The sequence below is a fragment of the Zea mays genome, chromosome 1 (assembly GCF_902167145.1).
Source record: "Zea mays cultivar B73 chromosome 1, Zm-B73-REFERENCE-NAM-5.0, whole genome shotgun sequence".
Taxonomy (NCBI): domain Eukaryota; kingdom Viridiplantae; phylum Streptophyta; class Magnoliopsida; order Poales; family Poaceae; genus Zea; species Zea mays.
In genome coordinates this window covers 114,242,908-114,265,367 of record NC_050096.1, presented here as the reverse complement: position 1 = coordinate 114,265,367, position 22,460 = coordinate 114,242,908, and the positions used below count along the sequence as shown (strand labels likewise).

Here is a 22,460-nt window from a genome sequence, read left to right as displayed (position 1 = left end):
GACTTGAGCTCAAAAGACTAGCACACTAGAACGGAGCTCAAATCACTAGAATATCGAACAAGTGTGCAAGATTGATGTGTGAGTGATCAAGAGTGCTCAAGGAATGCTTGGTGTACTCCTCCATGCGCCTAGGGGTCCCTTTTATAGCCCCAAGGCAGCTAGGAGCCGTTGAGAACACATCTGGAAGGCTATCCTTGCCTTCTGTCGTCGGGCGCACCGGACAGTCCGGTGCACACCGGACACTGTCCGGTGCCCGATTTATTTCCATAAACAGCACAGCCGACCGTTGCCGACCGTTGCAGATCTGGCGCACCGGACAGTCCGGTGCACACCGGACAGTCCGGTGCACACCGGACAGTCCGGTGCTTCCTTCCGACCGTTGGCTCGGCCACGTGTCGCGCGCCGAACGCGCGGCCGACCGTTGGCCCGGCCGACCGTTGGCTCACCGGACAGTCCGGTGCACACCAGACAGTCCGGTGAATTTTAGCCGAAGTCGCCGGAGAAAAACCCGAGAGCGGCTGGTTTGCTCCGCGCTGGTCTGGCGCACCGGACACTGTCCGGTGCACACCGGACAGTCCGGTGCCCCAGCCCGAAGCAGCCTTTGGCTGTACACAGCCACTCTCCACTTCTTTTCTTTTCTTCTTTCTCCTGTTTCTAACACTTAGACAAGATGTTAGTACACAAAACTAATGTACTAAGGCTTAGAAACATACCTTTACTTGTGATTTGCACTTTGTTCATCCATGAGCATATTTTCACATTTAAGCCCTTGTGTTTGCACTCAATCACCAAAATACTTAGAAATGGCCCAAGGGCACATTTCCCTTTCACAAATCATTTGACACTCGACAAAGAGAGGAATTCTGGTAGCGCCTGTAATAAGCAGCAGCAATCACCACACTATGAATGCAATATATCATAACCAATTCAGCTAAGTCTGTATTGCAAATATTAAAGGGCAGTCACAAAGATGAATTTGTAAGTGTTGGTCCAAAATTAGCAACTATAGAATCAAAATGGAAGCCAAGCTTCTAAGACACCAACCAGAGAACTATATTTCTAGTATACAATATTTTGCATAGTAGACAACAACCAGTGTTGTAGTCGCATGCATAAGTATACTACAGAAAACCATGTTCTATAGAGTAAGCACCAACCAATTCTTCCATACCGTACCAAATTCATGTCTGAACATTGCAATACGAAATTATTGAGTGCTTGCTTTAATTATGAGTTATTTCAACATTGGATAACCGTGTAAGATAAATCTTGAGAGCACAAGAAACCAATTAAGGAAATATCACATACCATTTTATTATAAAGAAAAGCAGGAGACTCAAGAAGTGTAGTTGGACTAAGACTAGGTGAAATCGACATAGAAGATCAAATAACTGTGAATGAACCAACTCGAGAAGTAGCAAGTGTGGGGAATAAGTGCAGTGTAAGGCTTGCAAAAAACAAGGCTGAGGCTGGTCATAGCTTTTAATTTTGTCAGTCAAATTTTTTTAGCAATTAATAAGTATAAGTAAACATCATCCCAATTAAATAAGAGATCATAGATAAAATACCCACAATATGTAATGCATGCCAGGTTAAGTTTAATTCTATATGTTACTCATGTCAGGGTCCGAGCCGCTCTTGACCGTGAGAAAAACTGATATACCAGTTTTACACTCTACAGAGGTTGCACATCTTTACATACAAATCATGATACCCATCTACCACAGGGTCATGAATCCCATACACCTCTTCCGAGGAGGCGAGGCTGGGTGTCTCTACGAGGCCTTTCAACAGTTCCACTAGCATGAGAAAACCCGCTACGGTTCCAGGCAAAAGAAAGCATAGGCCTTTTTCACGGTTTGTAACCCCATCATAGTAATGAGAATAAAAAAGCAACAAGAGCAACAAAAGAAACACAAATTACCCTCTCCCTCAAGTCATTAAGCACTTGATTTGATTTTGGAGCTTGAACAAGATTTGATGATTTGATTGCGTCTTTGGAGTCTATTCTTTTGCTCTAGTATTGAATGGAGAAGTTGCAATGCTTGGATGGCTTGAATGATGGTGGTTGGGGGTATTTATAGCCTCCAATCACTTCCTAGCCGTTGGCTGACTTTGCTGTCGATGGGCACACTGGACAGTCCGGTGGTGCACCGGACACTGCACTGTTCATTGTCCGGTGAGTGCCACGTCAGCCGACCGTTGGAGTTTGGGGCTATTGACCGTTGAAGTCTTCTGTCCTCTTGCGGCACCGGACAGTCTAATGTATCCTAACGTTGCAGACCGACTTCTACAGTCAGCACAGTCGACCGTTGGGCAAAGTTGATCGTTGCTCCGTTGTCTCACCGGACAGTCCAGTGGTGCACCGGACAGTCCAATGAATTATAGCGGACGAGCGCCGAGAAAACCTGAGAGCGGCCAGTCCGCGAGGTGCTTAGCCAAGGTACCGGATAGTGTCCGGTGCACCATAGGCTGCACCAGATCTTGTATGCTCCAAACCTTGTAGAATTCCCTCAAGTTATTTTCTTTGTATGTTTATGTGAACTTTATGCACCTGATGAAAACATTCACTAGGCAAACTAGTTAGTCCATATGGTTTGTGATGGACGTCAAACACCAAAATTGATTATAGGAAATGTTGAGACCATTTCCCTTCCAGATATCATTCGAGAGAAGAACGGTGTAGAATGGGATAGGTCCCACACACTAGAGAAACGACGTCGACACTGTGGGTGGGCGGCTGAGGCTTAGGCCCCACTGAACCAAGCGTACGCATCCCTATGGGTCTCATATGGTAGCGTGGGCTTCACCATGCATGAGTAGGAGCCGGGAGCGCGCCCCTCGACCGAGCGGTCTGAATTAGTGTGCCGAGAGTGTGGTACTGTGGTGTTGGCCTATATGTTGGTTGTTTTCGTTTTCTTTTTATTCTTTTGAAACTTGCCTAGAGGGGGGTGAATAGGCAAGTTAAAACTTTTTCAACAAAAAACTAGAAGCAAACTGGGTAAAACTGAATTGATCTCGAAATTCACCCAGTTAACTTTGGAAATGAGATGTTCTAAATGATCCACAGGGTTCAAAGTAGTAGATCTGAGAAGGGCACTTCTCAAAATCCACACACCAAAAGGATATAAACAAATCTTCCACGAAATGGTGAGAGAACGAAGAACACAAACACACAATGAGCAAGAACACAAGAGACACAAGATTTATCCCAAGGTTCGGTCACACCACTAAGGTGCCCTACTTCCTCGTTGAGGCGCCCACAAAGAGCCGGGTCTCTTTCAACCCTAATCCTCCCTTTGCCGACCACAAAGGTCAAGCCCACACAATAATCTTTGCTCAAACGAGCGGGTAATACAAACTTTCTTGTGGTCTTCCACAAGATTTGGAGACTCACAAGAGACACCTAGTCGTCTAGGAGCTAGAAGCTCCAAGAGTAATCCACAAAGAACTCGATGTAGTACACAAGCTCGAATCAAGAAGAGCAAGAGAGATTTGGAGATGAAGCACAAAAACTGCAGCTCTCAAACTCACTCAAAGATTTCTCTCCAAAGATTTGAAATGGGAGAGGCAAGAGGTGTGTGAGAGAGAGTGGGAGGTGTTTCTCAGGTTAGGAATGGAGTCCAAGTCGTGTTGTTCTGTGGAGGAGAGAGGTGGGAGTGAGTATATATAGGTGGGGCTCCAAAACTAGCCGTTTTTGACTTTTCTGCCCAAAAACCGGTTGAACCGGTCCCAAAACCGGTTGAACCGGTTTTTCAAAAAGCTGCGCACAGCTTTTTGGCTGACACAGCAGACTGGCAGAAAAAAGTGAACAGTGCAAAAACCGGTTGAACCTGTTTTAAAACCGGTTGAACCTGTTTCCACCAGACAAAAACCGGTTGAGTGTCCGGTTGAGTGTCTGGCTGAACTAGTATTTTCCAAAAAGGTGAACAGTGCAAAAACCGGTTGAACCTGTTTAAAAACTGGTTGAACCTATTTTTCCAAAAAGCAATTTTGGCCAAGATAGACTTAAAAAGGTTGTACTACATACTTTCACTAAGGATTAACAAGGGTAAAATGGAAGTTTTAGATCAAGGATTTTGAGCTTTAGTACCAACACCAACCTTCTTTTTGGATCCCCCTTGATAGTACGACGATTCCTATACTCAAGTTAAATAAAATATAATTAAGTAAACTCCTTGAGTCATTGGTGTCTCAAGTGTGATTTCTCCATGATGTTGCTTCATAAGGATCACAAACATCTTTGTCTCACCTTTTGAAGCAAACAAATCGAGCATGTGACTTGTGCCATTTCACCATATATGAGTTCAAATCATGGCTTCAAGTCACCTTACTGATGCATCAACATGTTGTAACTTTTCATAGCTGATTAGTTCATCGACTTAGTGCAAGTACTCTCTTCTTCACCTTAGCCATGGTACCTCGGTCTACAAGCCGTCGCTTGGCCTTCACCTTCGCTTAGTTCCTCGAAGCCCTTTCCTTGCTATCTTCACCCTATCAAGCCATTCTTGAGTCACATCCTACTGAGCATCCATTGAGAGAATCATTTCTTCAATATTGTGAACCTTGCTTGAATGTCATCTAGATATAACTGCTAAGATCAATCAAGCTCTAGTTTGATTCTCATATATTCATATATGGACTAATAGTAATATGGTCAAGCCAATTCACGATTCCTCATATCTTATTCACTTTGGCTTGACCAATCCTCTTAATCACTTCAACCTCTATTATGATCATATTTATGCATAGTTATTTCTCAGGACTTGTCCATATATTCAAACCAATATAGATACCATATTATATCCATTTGCATTATCTCACTGGTTATTTGACCTTGTGTTGAACCTTGTTCACTGATCATTATACACTATTCAAGTATGTTCATCATACTGAATTTCCTGTTCAATACTTAGCGAACTTGTTAGACCTTTAAATGTGTTGTTATCCAAATCACCAAAACTCACAAAAGGGATGAATGCACTTTCATCTTTTCCTGTTTTCTTTCCTAATTCATTTTCCAGGTTTGATTCAAATTCCAAATTTAATTTAGGGTTCAAAGTTCAAGATGGGATGCACAATCAAATAAAACTCCAGCATGGTGCAAGAATATATTTTTATTTATTTACTTATTTTTTTAACAAATAAAGGCTTCTATAATGCATAATTCATAAAAGGATAATTTCCTCAAAACAATTAATTGAGGTTCATTCTATTATTTATTTGCACAATTTCAAATTAAACTTTTAGTATAAAAATTCAACTATGAAATTGAGCACTTGTAATACGTATGCTGTTAGGGATTGATTTGTGGGGAGATAAACTCTTTGGATCACTACGTATGCTCATGTAGTGCTGTTCTTGGTCATGATTCGAGTTGATTTCCCTTTGACTTCACTTTGAGAAAGAACCAAACAAAACCCCACCACTCTCGAATTTTAAATCTGCGCATGAATTTTTGAGCTGCTCACATTCATACTTGACGATTAGACTTCTTTCCCTTTGCGCAAACTGTTTGCAAAATTTGAAGAGATTCCATGAAGATTTGTTTGCGCGACACTATCGCTCTCAAATCCAGCACTGCTGGGCAAGGATTATCTCCCTGTTGCTCAAACTTCAGGAATATCTTCTCTTGTTGCCTGCAAAATTTTAAGCTATTCTGGAAAATTTTTGTCGTGCGGCACTGCTCCTTGGTGTTTTCTCGGACTTTGACCTAGAATGTTTATTGAACCTTTATGGTCTTTTTTAAAGTTTCTTGTGAAAGTTTGGGTTGAAATCAAGTCTTTTAAGTCCCGTTGAGCTTATATTCGTCTCTGGAACTTGGTAGGAGCAGCCAATCGATCCGTGGTTGATATGTTCTTTTGTGAAATGTTTTTTGTATCCCTAGAGGTTGGATTGGGTTTGGGAATCAAGTCACGGTGTTGTTCTCATAGGTCGAGAATTTTTAGTGGCTCATTTCACCCCATATGATCGCTACGCCGCACTTATCTCAAATGCTAAGGACATTGTTTTGGATTAGGGACACTTTGATTAGGACATTACAACAAAGAAAAAACATCTAACCACCTCAGGCTTTCACACTTGCAGCTCCCTTCATGTCTGCTTTGTCCATTCGCTCGTCTTCGCCGACCAACTTTACCACTGCTTAGTCTTCCCTTTGGCGAAGAGCCTCGTGATTGAGACCAGATGCGGATCCAAAGGGGGCAAAGTGGGTCATGGCCCCCCCTCAATTTTATACGCCCTTTTATGTTTAATGATTATTTAGTATCAATTTGAGACGGACGCCTCCTACCGAAATCTCCGTATATATTTGTCAACAAATTTATATATACATATAATAATTGATGAATGGCTACCTCATATGTTACGGCCGTGCGGAGTCGTCCATATATATATTTGTCAACTACGTACACGCAAGGAGCACGATATGGGTTATTTATACCCATTAATGGTCCTTGTAGCTAGGTAGATCGAAACGGGCCGGAAATTAACCAACTAGTTTGAGTCACCAAGCATTCAAGTGGGAAATCACTGCTAAATTTTGTTTTGTTTATATAAACAATGCTTTGACCACTCTCTCGATACCTGTAAACCTTCCTACCGGCGACGAACACCGCAAGTGTACGGATCTATATCTGCGTTAACTTAGCCTCGTTCTTCGCGTGGCACTGACTGGGAGGGCGACTCTGGATTTTCGCTTATTGGACCAACAGACGCCACTTGCCGTCCTTTCTATATATATACTCCCTCCATTGCAGTAAAGATAGTCGTTTAGGACATGATTGTGCATACCAAGGAGTGATTAATTATCATAGAGTTTTCCCTGTTTGCCCCTATTAAATAGGGATATGAGTGCATTAATGTCACAAAAACAATCAGGCTTGATTGGTTACTGTAGCACCTCCAAAGCATTCTGGACTGGAGGTCTTAAGTTCGATTCCTCTTAAGTGTATCTTTTTTTGTGCAATTACTAGGGGCAACAACGTCCAAATCCCAGACCCACGCACGCTATGACTTCTTTTTGTGCACGCTCGGTCACGCGCAAGATGACTTCTTTTACTGTACCGGAGGGAGTATATATATAAGCTGGAGAGACTGGAGGCGGCAGGGGCAAACACAAAGTCAGAAACACGATGAAAGGAGACTCCATCATCACGAGTGAGGCGGAGGAGTCGACCCTGCCCCTTCTTCTTCCTCTCCATGCCGCGCCTTCACAGGTCAATGCTTAGCTTCAATGCCTCTCATCAGCTCGTTGTCGTCAAGCTCCGTTACTTACTTTGCTCGTGCCGCCGTTGTTTATTTGTTCTTTGCATCGAGGTCACAGAGGATGCTTTGAAAAAACCGCGTGCCAGCTTTCCTTCTGTTTGTCTTGTCTGTCTATCTGCCGTCATCGATATATAGATCCATGCATCAGTTGTTGTTTGTCGGTTCGTTCATGTTCAGCAATGAACAAAAAACGATCAGGAAAACTGCAAAAAAAAAAAAAGCTTCTGGCCACTATTATTCCACAAGAGGTGAAACTCTTTTGTCTTGAAAACTGATGTGGTACGCTGGAGTGATTCTATCTTCATAAAGAAAACGAAACATCCAATTGCGCCGCCGTTTCGAAGCTCTCCAGAACAACACAAGGGTCATGGCGTGGCATGTTGCATGCATCTGATCGATGTTTAGCAAGGAGACCAGCAATCTTGAGCAAAATTAGAACCATGTTCTTTGCTTTTAAGAACACCTTTTAGTTCAGAGCCGCCTGTCCTTTGTAAGTAGCCCAATGAACCAAAGAAGAAGAAGAACAAAAAAATTATTGCTAAACTGAATCTAGGGAATCTTCTCTGATAAAAAAATTATTGTAGATGCTTCATTAGCAGAACCTCATTTTGTGGGCCCAAATCTAACACTCCTAAACAAGCATTGTCTTTTCGCTTCCGAATCGTGGTCCTTGCTGCCTTTGGAGGGTCTTTCATTAATATCTTTAGCTCTAGTGAAATAAAGAGATGTCGATAAGTCTGCCAGTAGTCTCTATTCTCCCAGAAATATCATCAGAAAATAGTATTTTTCCTTCTTCTAAAATCTTAGCTTCGAACTTAGACTTTAAGATCCATTCTGAAAATGCATAGCTCTTAAATTTTGTGTAAATTACTTAGAAATTAGGAGAAAAAAAATAATGTTTGTATATTCACAAGTTGTTTCTTTTTTGGAGCATCTTTGTTTGCGCCATACTTTTTCATGGCAGTTAACAATCCTTATCCTTATCCTTATCCTTACTACTAATTAAGTACGGAGTGTGGGCGCCTGGCGCGGCCAATGCCCCCGCCTCGCATCTCCATGATGCTCCAGCCGCGACCACCCCCTCCCCTCACTCCATTCGTGACCCAGCTCGTCGCCCCCGCCCCTTCCTAACTTGCTCAATCCGCGACTGCAACCGCCGCCGCCCCCTGCCCCTTCCTCCCCCGCTCCATCCACGACCGCCCCACCCTCCCACACCTCCCCACCGCCCCGTGCGCCCATGGCTCGCCAAGTCAGGAGCCAGTCCATGGACAGCCTCATCGGCAAGCTCGACTTCTCCGCCGGCGTGGCTGCAGCCAACAGCGGGGCCTTTCCGGGGTCCAAGAAGTTTAGCCTCGAGTTTGTGCGTCCTCTCGTTTTTGTGTGTCGTCAACACAGCTGTACACCATGCCGCCCCATCAACCTCCATGCTCTGATTTCTCCGCTCACCCCCATCCCCTTCGCGTGCGATGCTCTCGGCGAAACTGCCGCCCACGGCCCCCATCCGGATCTGCGCACGCCGCTCCCAGTCCCATCCCACGCCAACTGGTGAAACAGCCGCCCACGCCCCCATGCCAGATCCACACGCGCCGCTCCCGGCCCCCTCGCCTCGCTCCGACCATCGCGCTCACAACGTCCCATCCCTGGCCAAAATTTCAGATCTCGCAACAATCGTGTTGATCCTCCCAATACCGCTGCCGCTGTCAACACGGACGCCGACCTCAACCACTCGTGGATGGATACTACCGAGAAGGTTGTGATATATTTGGAGTAGAGTCTGCCATCATCGTACTATTCCTCGCGCCATCTAAGTTCAGAGTCGTCTTCCTCCTCATCGCTTTGCAGAGTGCTGTACCAACTGCACAGTACCTTCAATCCTCTGGTCAGCCTTTGAGACTTCAAGTTTTTCCATAGTGGTAGTAGCCGCTGCAAACACATCGTTGTTGACACCTTCGGCTATAACCGTCCCAGCGCCTGTTCCGACTTGCTCCTGTATCATATCACTTCCCTGCTCTGAAAAGTTGTTAATATGAGGTTGGATGGTCACATCCAAAGCACATATATCAGAGACGATCATAGCATCTTCACTTTCTGCTGTATACTGCTTCAAATTCAGCCCATCACCTTGCACTGAAACAGCCTTGGGATGGTTGATAGCAGGTATTGGTACAATTTGTTTTTTAGGCGTAGTTTCCTCACTAGCTACTATGCACTGCTGCTCTGGCTTCTCATTTTGATGCTCTGGATTGATACCAGCAAGATGCACAGAATGACAGCCGATCAAGGACTGTGGAAGATGAGACAAGGTTGCACTAAGCCCTTCTGTCCTGGGAGGGGAATTGGTTACCCCCACTGACGAAAGAGATGCAAGCAAAGAAAAACTTGTTGTCTGCATAGGAACAGGGCCACCATTCTCTTGATTAGATGGTGAGGAACTGCTATTAACAGCGCTTGTTTGCTTCTTTATAACCTGATCACCATTATCATCCATTCTACTCTTTTTTTGTAGCCATCATCATCTTTGTCTTGCTGCTCTTCACTCACCGGTAGCTCAATTGCTGGTTCAAAACAGTTAGGCTCAAAAAGCTACCAGAACCTACGCGTTTTGTGTTACTTCATATATCATGATAACTTATGTACAAAAATGAGTTATCGTGATATATGTTTCCGTTGCAACGCACGGGCACTCACCTAGTAATACAATTAAGGGCCTGTATGATTTCTTTAGTATAGGAACTAAAGTTTAGTAAAGGAACTAAAGTTTAGTCGTTATCCTGTCTGGTTAAAGAGACTAGAGTATTCAAAACACATTAAAAGACTCGTAAGAAAACTAAAATACCCCGTAACATTCACCCACCGTTCGACGTTCGTGCAACTGAAATAAATAAGGGGCAAAAGATAAAATTAATATGGTTTAGTCCCTTTTAGTCACCTATTATTAAACCATATTAACTGGACTAGGGACTAAAGCAGTTTAGTTCCTATTTTAGTTCCACCGTTTGACTATTTAGAGACTAAATGAGACTAAAATGGAGGGACTAATCTTTAGTTCCTCAAACCAAACGGGACCTAAGCATTGTGTTGCTTAAACATGTAGAAAACATATATGAACTATAATATTCAAATATAATAAAATTTCTCAAACAAGAACTATATAAAAAAAGTTATGTTTTGGTTTTCCATCGTATTCTTAGATAAAATATCTTGTTGAAGTCAAAGTGTGTTGCAAGAAGTTGAGAAAGTAATAAAAGCTTCTTTTGCCGAAAAAGAAAAAAAACAGAATGTATGCTGACTAAGCTTTAAGTCCGAGCGTACAGTGTTTATGTTAGCAAAGCTATATCAAGTCACTTTAGGAACAACATACATATCAACTTTTAAACCGGACCCGCTTCATGTCCTTGTGAAACACATCGAGATTAAGTCACATATGCTGTCGGTATTGCATTGGTCCAAGTCTTCTCAGCTCTCGCTGTTTGGTTCATCTAGATGAGCATACACATGCATGTAGGCTCAGCTCAGCTGTTTGAGAAAAGACCGGAGAAGGGACGAGCCATCAGATAGCCTGAGACCCTAGCTAGAGGCAGTTCTGATTTGTTCTATCAATACCTTAGCCTGTCTCCAACGACAGGCCATGTATTCGCAAGAGGGAAAAACGCATACAGAAGAGATATTGTTATGCAAATTTGTCCACCATCTATCCCCCATTGCATAAATTTGCATAGGCATGATCTGTTGGATAAATTTGCATATGCATCATCTCTCCTCCAATGCTAGGATAAATATAAATACTAAAAATTCTCACAAGATTTATAAATATTTTACCTTTAGTTTGATAGACCCAAATCATGACTGTTAAACAAACATCCACTGGATATATTTTTTTTTCTAAAAAATTATCGACAAATAGCTCTGAGACGAAATTACTCATCACTTCTACCATTATTAAAGATAATTTAAAAAACCTACAACACTTGCATCTGAATTATCCACATGCCATTACTATATATAATTAAAAATAATATCCCAAATGTGCATATAAATTACCCACATATAACTTTATATGAAAGATAATGCAATGAAACATCTAGTCTGTTTTTAAATTGCTCACATATGCCATAATACCATTATAAAAGACATGCAAAGTAACATCTTGTTTGTTCTTGAATTACACACGTATTGTACTGTAAGATAATACTCCCTCCTTTCTAAAATATAAATGCAGTTTGTATGTATGTCTATATTCATCATCATTTATTAGAATATGGATAGAAAGAAGAGGTCTAAAAAAACTATATTATATGTGCCTACCTAGACTGCTAGCAGTAAGCATAAACATTATAATTGTAACTATTATTGTTTAATAGTTTATCAATTATTGGAAACTATTCCCTGAACAAATAACACAACAGTTGGCTTCTAATTTCACTTCAAATTATATTATACTACGTGTAAATTTTATAAATTCTACTATATCGAAAAGTTTGTACATTCTGACTAGAATATTATGACATATCGAAGAGAAGATATGACTGCACGCCGAGCATGGAAAACCGAGGACGATGCTGTGGACATGGCAGTGGAAGAGCATAGCGTGGCACCATAATATGCTAGCATGTCATCGGTCTTTTTTCTTCGTCGAAGAGAATAATAACATGTTTGGTTTTTTTAGTCACTAAACTAAACTTTAGTGAGTCATTAAATTACATCGTTTGGTTAAAATGACTAAATTAGACTAAAGAGCATTAATTACTGTGAGTAATGACTGTATTACTCTATTAATTAGTGGATGTTTACTGCAAGAAGAAAGTGTAGAGCGCAAATAAGATAAAATTTCTACTTTAGTCCTTTTTAGTCATCCATTTGGTGACTAAGGATTTATTTGATTGGATGTACAAGGAGGGATAGAATGGATGACCATAATTTTTATATTGTTTGGATGAGAGTCACGTAGGAGCGAGGTAAACACCGGAGTAATTTTTTATGGCGGCGTGATCAAAAAAATAAAGGGGACGGTGTCGTCCCCGTCTCATCCTACTTTAACCTCAAACCAAACACATCCTAAAGAACTAACGTTTAGTCACCATATTTACTTCTTTAAGAACTAAAATTGACTAAACTTTAGTTACCCTGAACCAAACGGAGCCTAAGTATTAATGTAAATCTAGTCTCACACCTAATATTGAGTTAGAACACATGGTTTGCAAATAAATTGATTTAGCCCAAATGTGCAGAAACAGAGGTTAGGCCCGACAACAATGTTTATCTTCTACATGTTGTTAGAGAAACTCCTAAAGATTAGCTACATCTACTAATTTAGCTACTCTCTAAAATATATATTTTTAAAAAAGAGTAGGGTAGTTCAAGAGACTCTGTAAACCAAAAGACTGAATGACGAGTGAAACAAACTATCTGTCACACCCAGATTTAAGGTTAAACTCGGGCGCGAATCAAATGTGTGATAGGATCAAGTCTCACACATATGATGACTTATGATATAGAAACGAATGTCACATCTTCATTATATAATAGGGGTTCTGTACAAAATAGCTAAATAATTACATCACATGAAGATAACGACCCTCCGTAACCATAGTTGACAGGGAGACGACGACCTAGACCTCTCATGAACTCATCGCGATATCCTTCAGGCTCCTTATCTTGTGGTACCTGTACTTGACCTGGGGGTGAGTACAGCAAGAGTGAGCTTACATATGTTCATCGCTCAATAAGTTGTGGGGAATAATGTACATGAACTTACTTACGGTGAGGCTCATGTAAAGTGTAAGGCTTACCAATGAGAATGGTTAAGGCTAAGCGTTGCTTTTAACAAGTTGGTCAAAATTTTATTAGCATTTACTAAATATAAGTAGATACCATCCCAATTAAATAAGAGGTTACAGTAAATAATAAATCTCACAATGCAATGCATATGACATATAAGTTTAATTCCATAAGTAACTCATATGAGGGTTCGAGTCGCTCATGACCGTGAGCACGACTGATATACCAGTTTTACAATCTGCAGAGGTTGTGCCTTTACCCACAAGTCGTGTATCCCATCTAGCCAGAGTTTGCAAGGCCATTAGACACTCCCGAGGTGAATGGCTAGGGATCCACTATGATGCATTTACAAAGTTCCACTAGCTTCAGAAAACCGACTACGATTTCGCGAGAAGAGCGATATAGGAATCCCTCGTCCGAAAAGCCATCGCAGCATGATCGACCCGAGAACCTCCCTACACCGACAACTCCTCTATTGCCCTTGTCTCTTTCGGGTAAGGTAGTCCTCCACTAGCTTTCCTAATGAGTTGTCAGCCACGGGCGTCCCATTCCACCCTTGTGGTAGCACTGTTTTCCTCTGTGGTCGCTCCATGTTCCATTTAACATAATAATCTTATCATGAACAATAATTAAACCAACAACAATAATGGAACATGATCATAATTTAGATATAACATTAATCCCAAAACCAGGAAGAGCAATAGCAAGTCTACCCAATAGTTTATTGTTTGCAAGGTGTGCGGTAAACAAAACTAGGGTAACCTATTAGGTCCCATCAAATTAACCTAAGCATGTCATAGTGATTAACATGAACATTATTAGGTAAAGAAGAGTGATCAAGGGCACAACTTGCCTTTTTAGTGCAACTCTAGGTACTTCACTAAGTTGGTCTACGAGTTTCTCGTGACCTCGCTGCTACTCATAGCAATACATACAAATAGGCAAGTAGTACACAAAAATAACATTACACCAAACATGAGAACAAACTGCGTAGGAATATTCTACATGTCGCTACGAAATCGTAGGTTCGTGTAACACCCCGTCCAATCCTTGGATCGACGGTACTTACTCCTGACAGCTCGCTAGGATCATATATTGTCTCCACAGACCAACACGAGTCTTTTGTGCGCACTTTGTCTTCACTCATGCACACCCGAGAAAACTTCCCAGTCGTTCACCCATCCTAAATTGCTCCAATCCAAGCACACTTAACTTGGAGGTTCTTTCGATATAGGCTTCCGAAAAAGAAGATGCACCTTGTTGGTATGGATACTCTATTAATTCTATTAAGCCTTGGGCCAGGATATCACAATCCATCCCCCTTAGAAGATCGACGTCCTCGTCGGTCAACCCCAATCTTAAAACCTCCCCTCTTAGCCACATATGTGTGTCTAGTGTCGTCATATGTCATGCCATGTGACCACTCTGGGCCCACATGTGACATGCGCCATATACCCAAACCCCCTATCCCACACACGCCCGTGAAACCTCGAGGGTCAGCTCTTATACCACTTGTAACACCCCGTCCAATCCCTGGACCGGCGGTACTTACTCCTGACAGCTCGCTAGGATCATATATTGTCTCCACAGACCAACACGAGTCTTTTATGTGCACTTTGTCCTCACTCATGCGCACCCGAGAAAACTTTACAGTCGGTCACCCATCTCAAATTGCTCCAAGCCAAGCACGTTTAACTTGGAGGTTCTTTCGAGATAGCCTTTGGAAAAAGAAGATGCATCTTGTTGGTATGGATACTCTATTAATCCTATTAAGCCTTGGGCCAGGATATCACCATCCCAGGGGCCAGGATATCACAGTTCGAGAACCACTAAATTTGGAGTTACGGTTAGAAAGTTGTAGTGTTCAGAAGATTTATATTATTACATATTAAACTATGTTATCTTGATTAATATAAACCATGTGAGTAAATATATTCTAATTAAACAACAAATTCAATTTTAATCTAAGCTATAACTTGATTAGAGTATGATTATAATTATAGACACATTAACTTTGATTAGTAAGATAAATGTACTAAACATAGGATAAAACAAATATCTAATTATAAAAGTATTTGATATGATACAATTAAGGCTCTTATTGCGTAGGCAATTTTATTACAAAGCTATCGCAACTTAAACGAGTCAAATCGGAGTTAAAATGAATAAGATACAAATTTATTAGTTTTCTGGAATTACTTTTATACTAAAAATCCTTTTCTATATTCAATTTTATAAATACCCGAGCTTGGGGGTTCAAAAATTGGAAAGGTCAGGGTGTTATTCACAAATAAAAGGACCTTGTTGTGATAGTCTTTAAACTAGGTGAAACCGCGGGTTGAATCCCCAGTAATATGGCGTCTCTTATGCAAACATTCGGGCACGAAGGGGTATCATGGAATATCAGCCGTCGGATGTAACTTGTGTGGTCCAGATTAGATCGAAATCTAATCGAACCGATATGCCTTCCTAGCCTCTGGATCTGAGATCAAAGACTGATAACACTCATGCAAAGATCTAATCTCCATTGGACGATTTGCATCCTACGACGAAGGTTTAATGAAGCGAAGGGTTATGTCTTGGTTTAATCACGGCTGTCTGCAGGGAGATCAACGGCCAGTAGAGCTTCTCTTACGCCCGACCAAGCCCGCGGTGGTGCCTCGTCGGCGTATGGACATCTCTTGCCCCGGCGCGCTACCTTCAAGGAGAACGGTGCTACACATACATGAGAACATGGCGAACAAGTTCAAGGGAATATTACCACGGATTGTCGCTCAGGTGACGCCGGCCACGGCGAGGAGTGGCACCGCGGGGGAGTGGGAACTCCAACGAGGAATTCTCGAGGTTTCGCTGACCCCAAAGCTCGAAGATGCCTCGCACAGGTACAACACGTCATGTCGACATCCTCCGACCATACTTTATGAGCAAGGTGGCGACCCACACACCTATACCCGACGGCGGATGTCTCTTTCTCCCTTCTCTCTTTGGTCGATGCTTGCTCGGTGTGGGCACGGTTTGATCACACGGTGCCGGGGGCGGATGTGCCCTGGGTATGTATATCCCCATGGGAATCTGGTAGATCGGCGCAAGAAGCCTGGGGCGATTTGGTTGTTGGGGGAAGATCCTGGCGGTTACGATCTTTACGGATGAGTCCGTTGCAACAGGGAAGAAAGTCCTGGTGCCGGGGTCCACCTGCCAGCGAGAGGGCTTCCCAGCGTGAGCCCATGCAGGGAGACCGGCCAATGGTCCTGCGACCCAGTTGTCGGTGCCAGGACAGGGTGTGGCAACGTGCGGGTTGAGACCGACACGAGGGGCCCACAGTTGGCGTGACCGCGCAGAGTGCTTGCGCGTTGGTGATGTTGGGCTGCGGGAGCTGGGTATTTGGGCCGAGAGAGAGAATTCGACCCAGGACGCAGAGAATTTTGTTTTCTTTTATTTTTTCTATCTCCTGTTTTCTAAATCAAATTCAATCCTAAGTTTGAATCTCAAAATCTAATGCACAAGCAACCAAAATCCAACATGATGCAAATTTATTTAATTATTTATTTATTATTTTATTCATTTAAATAAATGTTCCTAAATATATATCACACCCAACGAAGGATTTTATTTTTTAAAAATAATCTTTTTGTGTGTCTTCCAAAAAGTAGGTGTAGAAATTCATTATTCACTATCTATTTATTTTAAAATAAGGTAATGTATACTTTCTATTAAGAGTTACTTAAATTATATGAAAACATATTTGTAGTTTATGAGGAGAACAAATCAATAGAGTTTCTTTCTACTATTTATTTTCCCGAGTTTTGAATTTAGATTCTAGTTTCAAAATTTGGATCTAATTTTTGAATTACCAAAGTTTTGATAGTACTATTTTAGGGAAATACGCTTTATAAAGAAAGGAATACCTTTTTAAAAGACACTTTAACTTAAATCTCTTCGGGGAGTTTTCCTAATTCCTAAATAAGATTTTAAGGTGTTACACCATCCAAAAATACAGAGCGAAGGTTGAGAGACAGAGAGCTACTAAATTTGAAGATCCATTTATAGAGTCTATTGGAGACCTTTTTTTTCTTCTAATAACTGTTAAATTTATCTTTACAAAATGGTCTGGCTATTGTAATTCTGAAAGAACAACAACATGACAACACAATTATGATATTAAGTATTGAGTATTGACAATATGGTTATGAGTTGCTTTCCTCCAAAACCGTGGAGTGGGTTTAAGGTTTCTTTCAACTTGTCTTAGGCTCTTGCATCTGTTTGAAGGCTTTGACGAAAGTAATATATGTTGCACTGCCTGTATCCACTAAGACATTATGGATCACAAACCTTTTATGGCACAAGATATCACCATGACAACATTATGCGGGTAATTCTTAAGCTGAAGGTCCTCTTGAGAGAATGCGATTGGGATATAAGACCACTTCAATTTGATGTAGGTCCCTTGGACTCCAACATATTGCACTCTTCTTCGTCCCTCCTTCTTTTGCTTCTTGTTGCTTGGCTCGAAGCTAGATCCCTCATGATGCAGAATATGAGTTGGCCTTGATTTTGTGGAGAAGTACCGATGCTAGTGTTGCTTGCCATATTGTTCCTCGAAGGTGTGATGAGAAGTTATAGTTGGTCATGAATTTATCAGTGGTGGACGCTAATGTTGGTCACCTGTAAGATTCATGTGAAGAACCAAAATATGGCAACACAATTAAAGTAACATAATTCCTCCTCCGGTGAGGGAGTAGATCAAGAGATTAAGGTTAAGGTGAATATAAATGCTTAACAAGGTAAAACATGAGCTTCGTCCTTTTACTCTTTTTCTTTCGGTTACACATTATCACAAGACTACCTTCGAAATATGCAAAGGCAGATCAGAGGCATTGACGCTTCATAGATTCAGATGCTGAGCGACCCAAGAGGATGAGCGTACCTTAAACCGTTTAGAAAAAGAGAGCCCCCTGTGCATCGACACTGTACCACTATTTATATGGGAAGCATGATGTACAATTTTGTATGAAATTACAATTATGACCTCAAGTCCTATACATATGAACTATAAAACCAATTGAGGGTGTTGCTGTCTTTTCCTCTTAGAGACCGCACACTCTGCTTGAACCTTCATTTGTTTTGTTGTTACTTGCTTTAGATGTTTTGAGATGCTTCTACTAGACATTGATGCCAAAGCTACCTCTTTGTTTTTTATTCCTCGGGGATCAATATGATGAAGGTTACTTTGTCAGTCCTAAAACAAACTCAAAGGTAACCGAGACTCATTAGTTTGAGGACTTTCGGTAGAGACACACCCCCAACCGGTGGGGAGGAGAGGCTTTCTAGGCATCCGACCATGGTGGCGGTAGTTACGCCCATGCGACGACCATGTCCACGGAAAACAGGGGTTGACGGCTACGATGTGGGCTAGCCCAGACTTGAGGCGAGGGTGGGTATTGGCAAAGGGGACATCACATGATTTTGCGTGCGCATGGGCTTGAGCCAAACCCGCATCAGACACTCTAAGTTGTGCATGCGATTGATCTATCAGTTGAAGCATTAATGTGTAATGTGGATAGTCTGGTTGGCAAGTTAGGGTCAATTTTTTAATATATGGAGATATGATGAAGAGGTTTTTCTCTAATAGGAGTTGAGGCTATATAAATTCTTGTTAAGAAACAACTGCTAACTTGGATTTCACTAGCTTGGCCTGTTTCCTTAGGGGCTTGGTCTAGATTTTTAAATGGTCATAAGGCCAATCCGAACTCCAAGTTTACCATTTCACACACATATATGAGATAATTTCTTATTTGACACTAGTAAAGTTTCTAGTTCCTTTCTTGGCACTCAAAATATAAATATATCATATTTGATACTAAATGTAAATTTGGTTCAATATAACACTAATGTTAGTTCTAAACTCTAACAATATTAACTTTCATATGAAAAGATGATTGTACCTTATTGAACAATAATCTGAATAATTATTTATGTATAAATAGTTGTAATAAAATTAGTGGCATCATAATACTATTTATGTATGAATATGTATTTTTTTATCACGACTTTCATACATAAATAATCATTTAGATAATTATTTAACAGGGGTGACTAATAGAAAAGATTTATATTTTGAGAGTAAAAAAACCCCAGAAATTTTACTAGCGTCAACTAAAGAATTGTCTCTTTACTTTTTGTCATCTTGATAAAGACTAAACAACGGTGAAAGACTGAAAGTAAGTCGGCCCAACCTGATTTGCCAAGATTTTCTAGTATCGCCAAATTTGGCTGTTAACCTAGATGACTAAACGGATGGCTGGAATAGATGGTAATTTCAGAACATTTCTCTAATCGATTGCAGGACTATGAACAATTTACTTGCAATGGATCTGTCGATATCAGAGGTTACCCAGCGTCCAAACGGCATACGGGGAACTGGAGAGCCTGCTACTCAATTCTTGGTAATGGCGAAAAGATTTCTATTTGAGTATTAGGCCCGCTCCTGAAATTACCGAAATTCACTCTGAAATTTCGCTCAATTATTTTTAGAGAAACAAACTTCAAGTATGACTTTCTAAAATTATTAGTCCAAAACAAATAAAAATATCATCAGCATGGTTTATGACCATACATCTATATATTAGGTTAAAGAATATACAATATAAACAATACAAAATACGAGTCTAGACTCTAGAGTTATGTATTTCCAATAAAACACTACGCTAGTGTCCACACGGGTGCAGTGTGCATCAGCATTATATTGGATAATAATAATATTATGGCGATCATTACTAAACTCTTGGGTTTTCCAATTGACTATTTGCAGGGGGTGAATTTTGTGGCGCTATGGCCTACTACGGAGTTGGGACAAACCTGGTGAGCTACTTGACCAAGGCGCAGAAGAAAAGCAATGTCGCTGCAGCGAGCAACATCGCTTCCTGGCAGGGAACATGCTACCTGACTGCCCTCCTCGGAGCTTTCCTGGCAGATTCATATCTGGGAAGGCACCGGACAATCGTGGTGTCCCTAATGGTAGTTACCATGGTAGGTGTAGCCGTGTAGCCATGTTCTTGCGGTTTCTGTAATCAGCTGTTGGGCCATGCATGCATGGTTTACACTTTACAGTTCCCTGCTTGTGGTGGTTGCAGGGAGTGCTCCTACTGACACTTTCAGCAACCATACCAGCAAGCATTCATGTAATGGCGACGGCGACCTCAAACTCTCAGGAAGCCTTGTCTTCTCTGGGCCTCTTCCTGACCGCTCTGGGTTTGGGTGGGATCTGGCCTTGTGTCCCCACGTTTGGAGCCGATCAGTTCGACGACACCGACGCGGCCGAGAAGGAGCAGAAGCAGCTCTACTACAACTGGTACTACTTCGCTGTCAACGGAGGCTTCTTGTTCGCGAGCACGGTCCTCGTGTGGGTGCAGGACGACCATGGCTGGGGCTGGGGTTTTGGCATCCCTGCTGCGGTTTCCGCGGTCGGAGTCGCTGGATTCCTTGCCTGCATGAAGCTGTACAGGTACCAGAAACCAGGAGGCAGCGCGTTGACTAGGATCTGCCAGGTTGTGGTGGCAGCCGCCCGCAAGGTGAACGTGGATGTGCCGACGGACAGCTCTCTTCTGCATGAGATGCCGCCGGGGGAGGAGTCGGCGATTGTCGGGAGCCGGAAGCTGATGCACACTGATGGACTAAAGTAAGCTCCATTCCATAGATATGGTATCTTCACTAGTTCGACTTCAAATTCTCGACATTATTTAAGTTGGGAATTTAGATACTAAGACTCGAACACCACCCCATTTAGGTTCTTTGATCGAGCTGCTACCATCACCACCTCTGAAGACAAATCTACCGATGCAACTAACCCGTGGAAGCTTTGCACGGTGACCCAAGTGGAGGAGCTCAAGATCCTGGCAAGAATGCTTCCTGTCTTTCTGACAGGCATAGTCTTCAACACCGCTGAAGCTTTCTTCCCGTTGTTCATAGAGCAAGGACAGGTCATGGACAACCACATCATCGAGCAGCTCTGGATACCTTCAGCCACTCTGACGACCTTCAACTGCCTCTGCATCATCATCCTGGCACCAGCGTATGACAAAGTTGTGATGCCCGTGGTGAGTAGGATCACCGGCATGAAGCGAGGGCTGTCCGAGCTGCAACGCATCGGCGTCGGCATGGTCTTCGCCATGTTTTCGATGGTTTCGGCAGCACTAGTTGAGACGGTGCGCCTTGACACCGCCAAGAACAGGCTCCTGATGAGTATCCTGTGGCAGGCTCCGCAGTACATGTTTGTCGGAGTAGCCAAGGTTTTCAGCATAGTTGGTTTTATCGAGTTCGCTTATGAACAGTCGCCGGACGCCATGAGGAGCTTGTGCCAGGCTTGCTCCCTCCTCATGGTTACGCTTGGAAGCTACCTTGTCTCTATCATGTTAAAGATGATCGATTCAGTGACAGCCGGAAGGGGGAGCCATGGCTGGATACCTGAGGACCTCAACGAAGGGCGTCTTGATCTGCTCTTCTGGTTGATGGCTGTACTGCACTTGCTGAACCTGCTTGCATTCGCATATTGCGCTGCGAGGTACAAGTGCAAACTAGCTACTTGAATTTCTTCTCATACTTAGAGGATGGGAGGAGAGTGCCTAAGTAAAGTTGGTGAGAATTTACAATTTGTAATTATCTATTTGCTAGCAGCTCATGTTTTGGAAGTTCTCTTATTAAATCTTTAGTGCAGTATTGGAACATGTTGTTCGGTAAAAGGATGGAAACAATGTATAATTAATCCCTCATCTTGTGATTTGTGATGAATTACAACGAGCATCTACTATGAGATCAACAGTTGAAATATACTATTGTGAAATAATGTATAATAAAACATTGTTTTAGATTGATATTAGTTTTGCCAAGTGATTTACATGATATTGAATGTTGTGCATGCGTGCTAATATATGATTTTGATATTGATGTAACACACTCATGAGAGTAGTGTTGCTTGGATTGATCTTTAGTCAAGTCTACGAACACAAGATCAATATATGCCATTGTGGTTTGAGTTATGTTGAGTGATTGTCGACAAGAGTAATGTCTTGGGTTGAGTTGTGTGAACTAAAACGGACGTGAATGTGTTCATGCAATGTCTCATGGCTTCTGGTGCGTAGGTATGGAGTCTGGAGACAGTGGTCAATGACAAAGGCGAAGGTCATGCAGGTTCGTGTCGATAGACTATGAGCGATAAAGGAGGGGCACTTGGTCTTAACTAAGGGAATGGAGAAGTTGAGTGGCACTCTCGTGCCCTTGCACTACTGACCATTCAAGTGGCATTGCCACTCTTCTCTGACTATTTTCCGTTTGATTTTTTTCATACTATCCATTATCCAAATCAAGTTCCTTTTGCTTCCTTGGAACTTATTCAGAACATCCAATCGACAATTGATAAAGGT

The 22,460-nt window shown here is 42.0% G+C and overlaps 1 protein-coding gene and 1 long non-coding RNA gene across 2 annotated transcripts; one reads left to right on the top strand and one right to left on the bottom strand.

The window, feature by feature from the left end:
- Positions 1–7,107: 7,107 nt before the first annotated feature.
- On the top strand, positions 7,108–21,844 carry LOC103637858 (protein NRT1/ PTR FAMILY 8.1). The gene is made up of 5 exons (XM_008660886.3): positions 7,108–7,217; positions 19,388–19,487; positions 19,853–20,070; positions 20,175–20,719; positions 20,828–21,844. The coding sequence occupies exons 1-5, from the start codon at positions 7,134–7,136 to the stop codon at positions 21,624–21,626; spliced, it is 1,746 nt and encodes a 581-aa protein (XP_008659108.1). The 5' UTR covers positions 7,108–7,133; the 3' UTR covers positions 21,627–21,844.
- Positions 12,754–16,264, bottom strand: LOC103637849 (uncharacterized). Its single transcript, XR_558403.2, has 2 exons — positions 15,806–16,264; positions 12,754–12,941 (listed from the first exon to the last, which is right to left on the bottom strand). It is a non-coding gene; the product is annotated as an uncharacterized lncRNA (long non-coding RNA).
- Positions 21,845–22,460: the final 616 nt, after the last annotated feature.

Coding starts and splice junctions, on each gene's coding strand:
- LOC103637858 (XM_008660886.3), top strand. CDS start 7,134: ATGAAAGGAGACTCCATCATCACGAGTGAGGCGGAGGAGTCGACCCTG. Junction 20,071..20,174: donor CCCTAATGGTAGTTACCATG/GTAGGTGTAGCC, acceptor TGGTGGTTGCAG/GGAGTGCTCCTACTGACACT. Junction 20,720..20,827: donor ATGCACACTGATGGACTAAA/GTAAGCTCCATT, acceptor CACCCCATTTAG/GTTCTTTGATCGAGCTGCTA.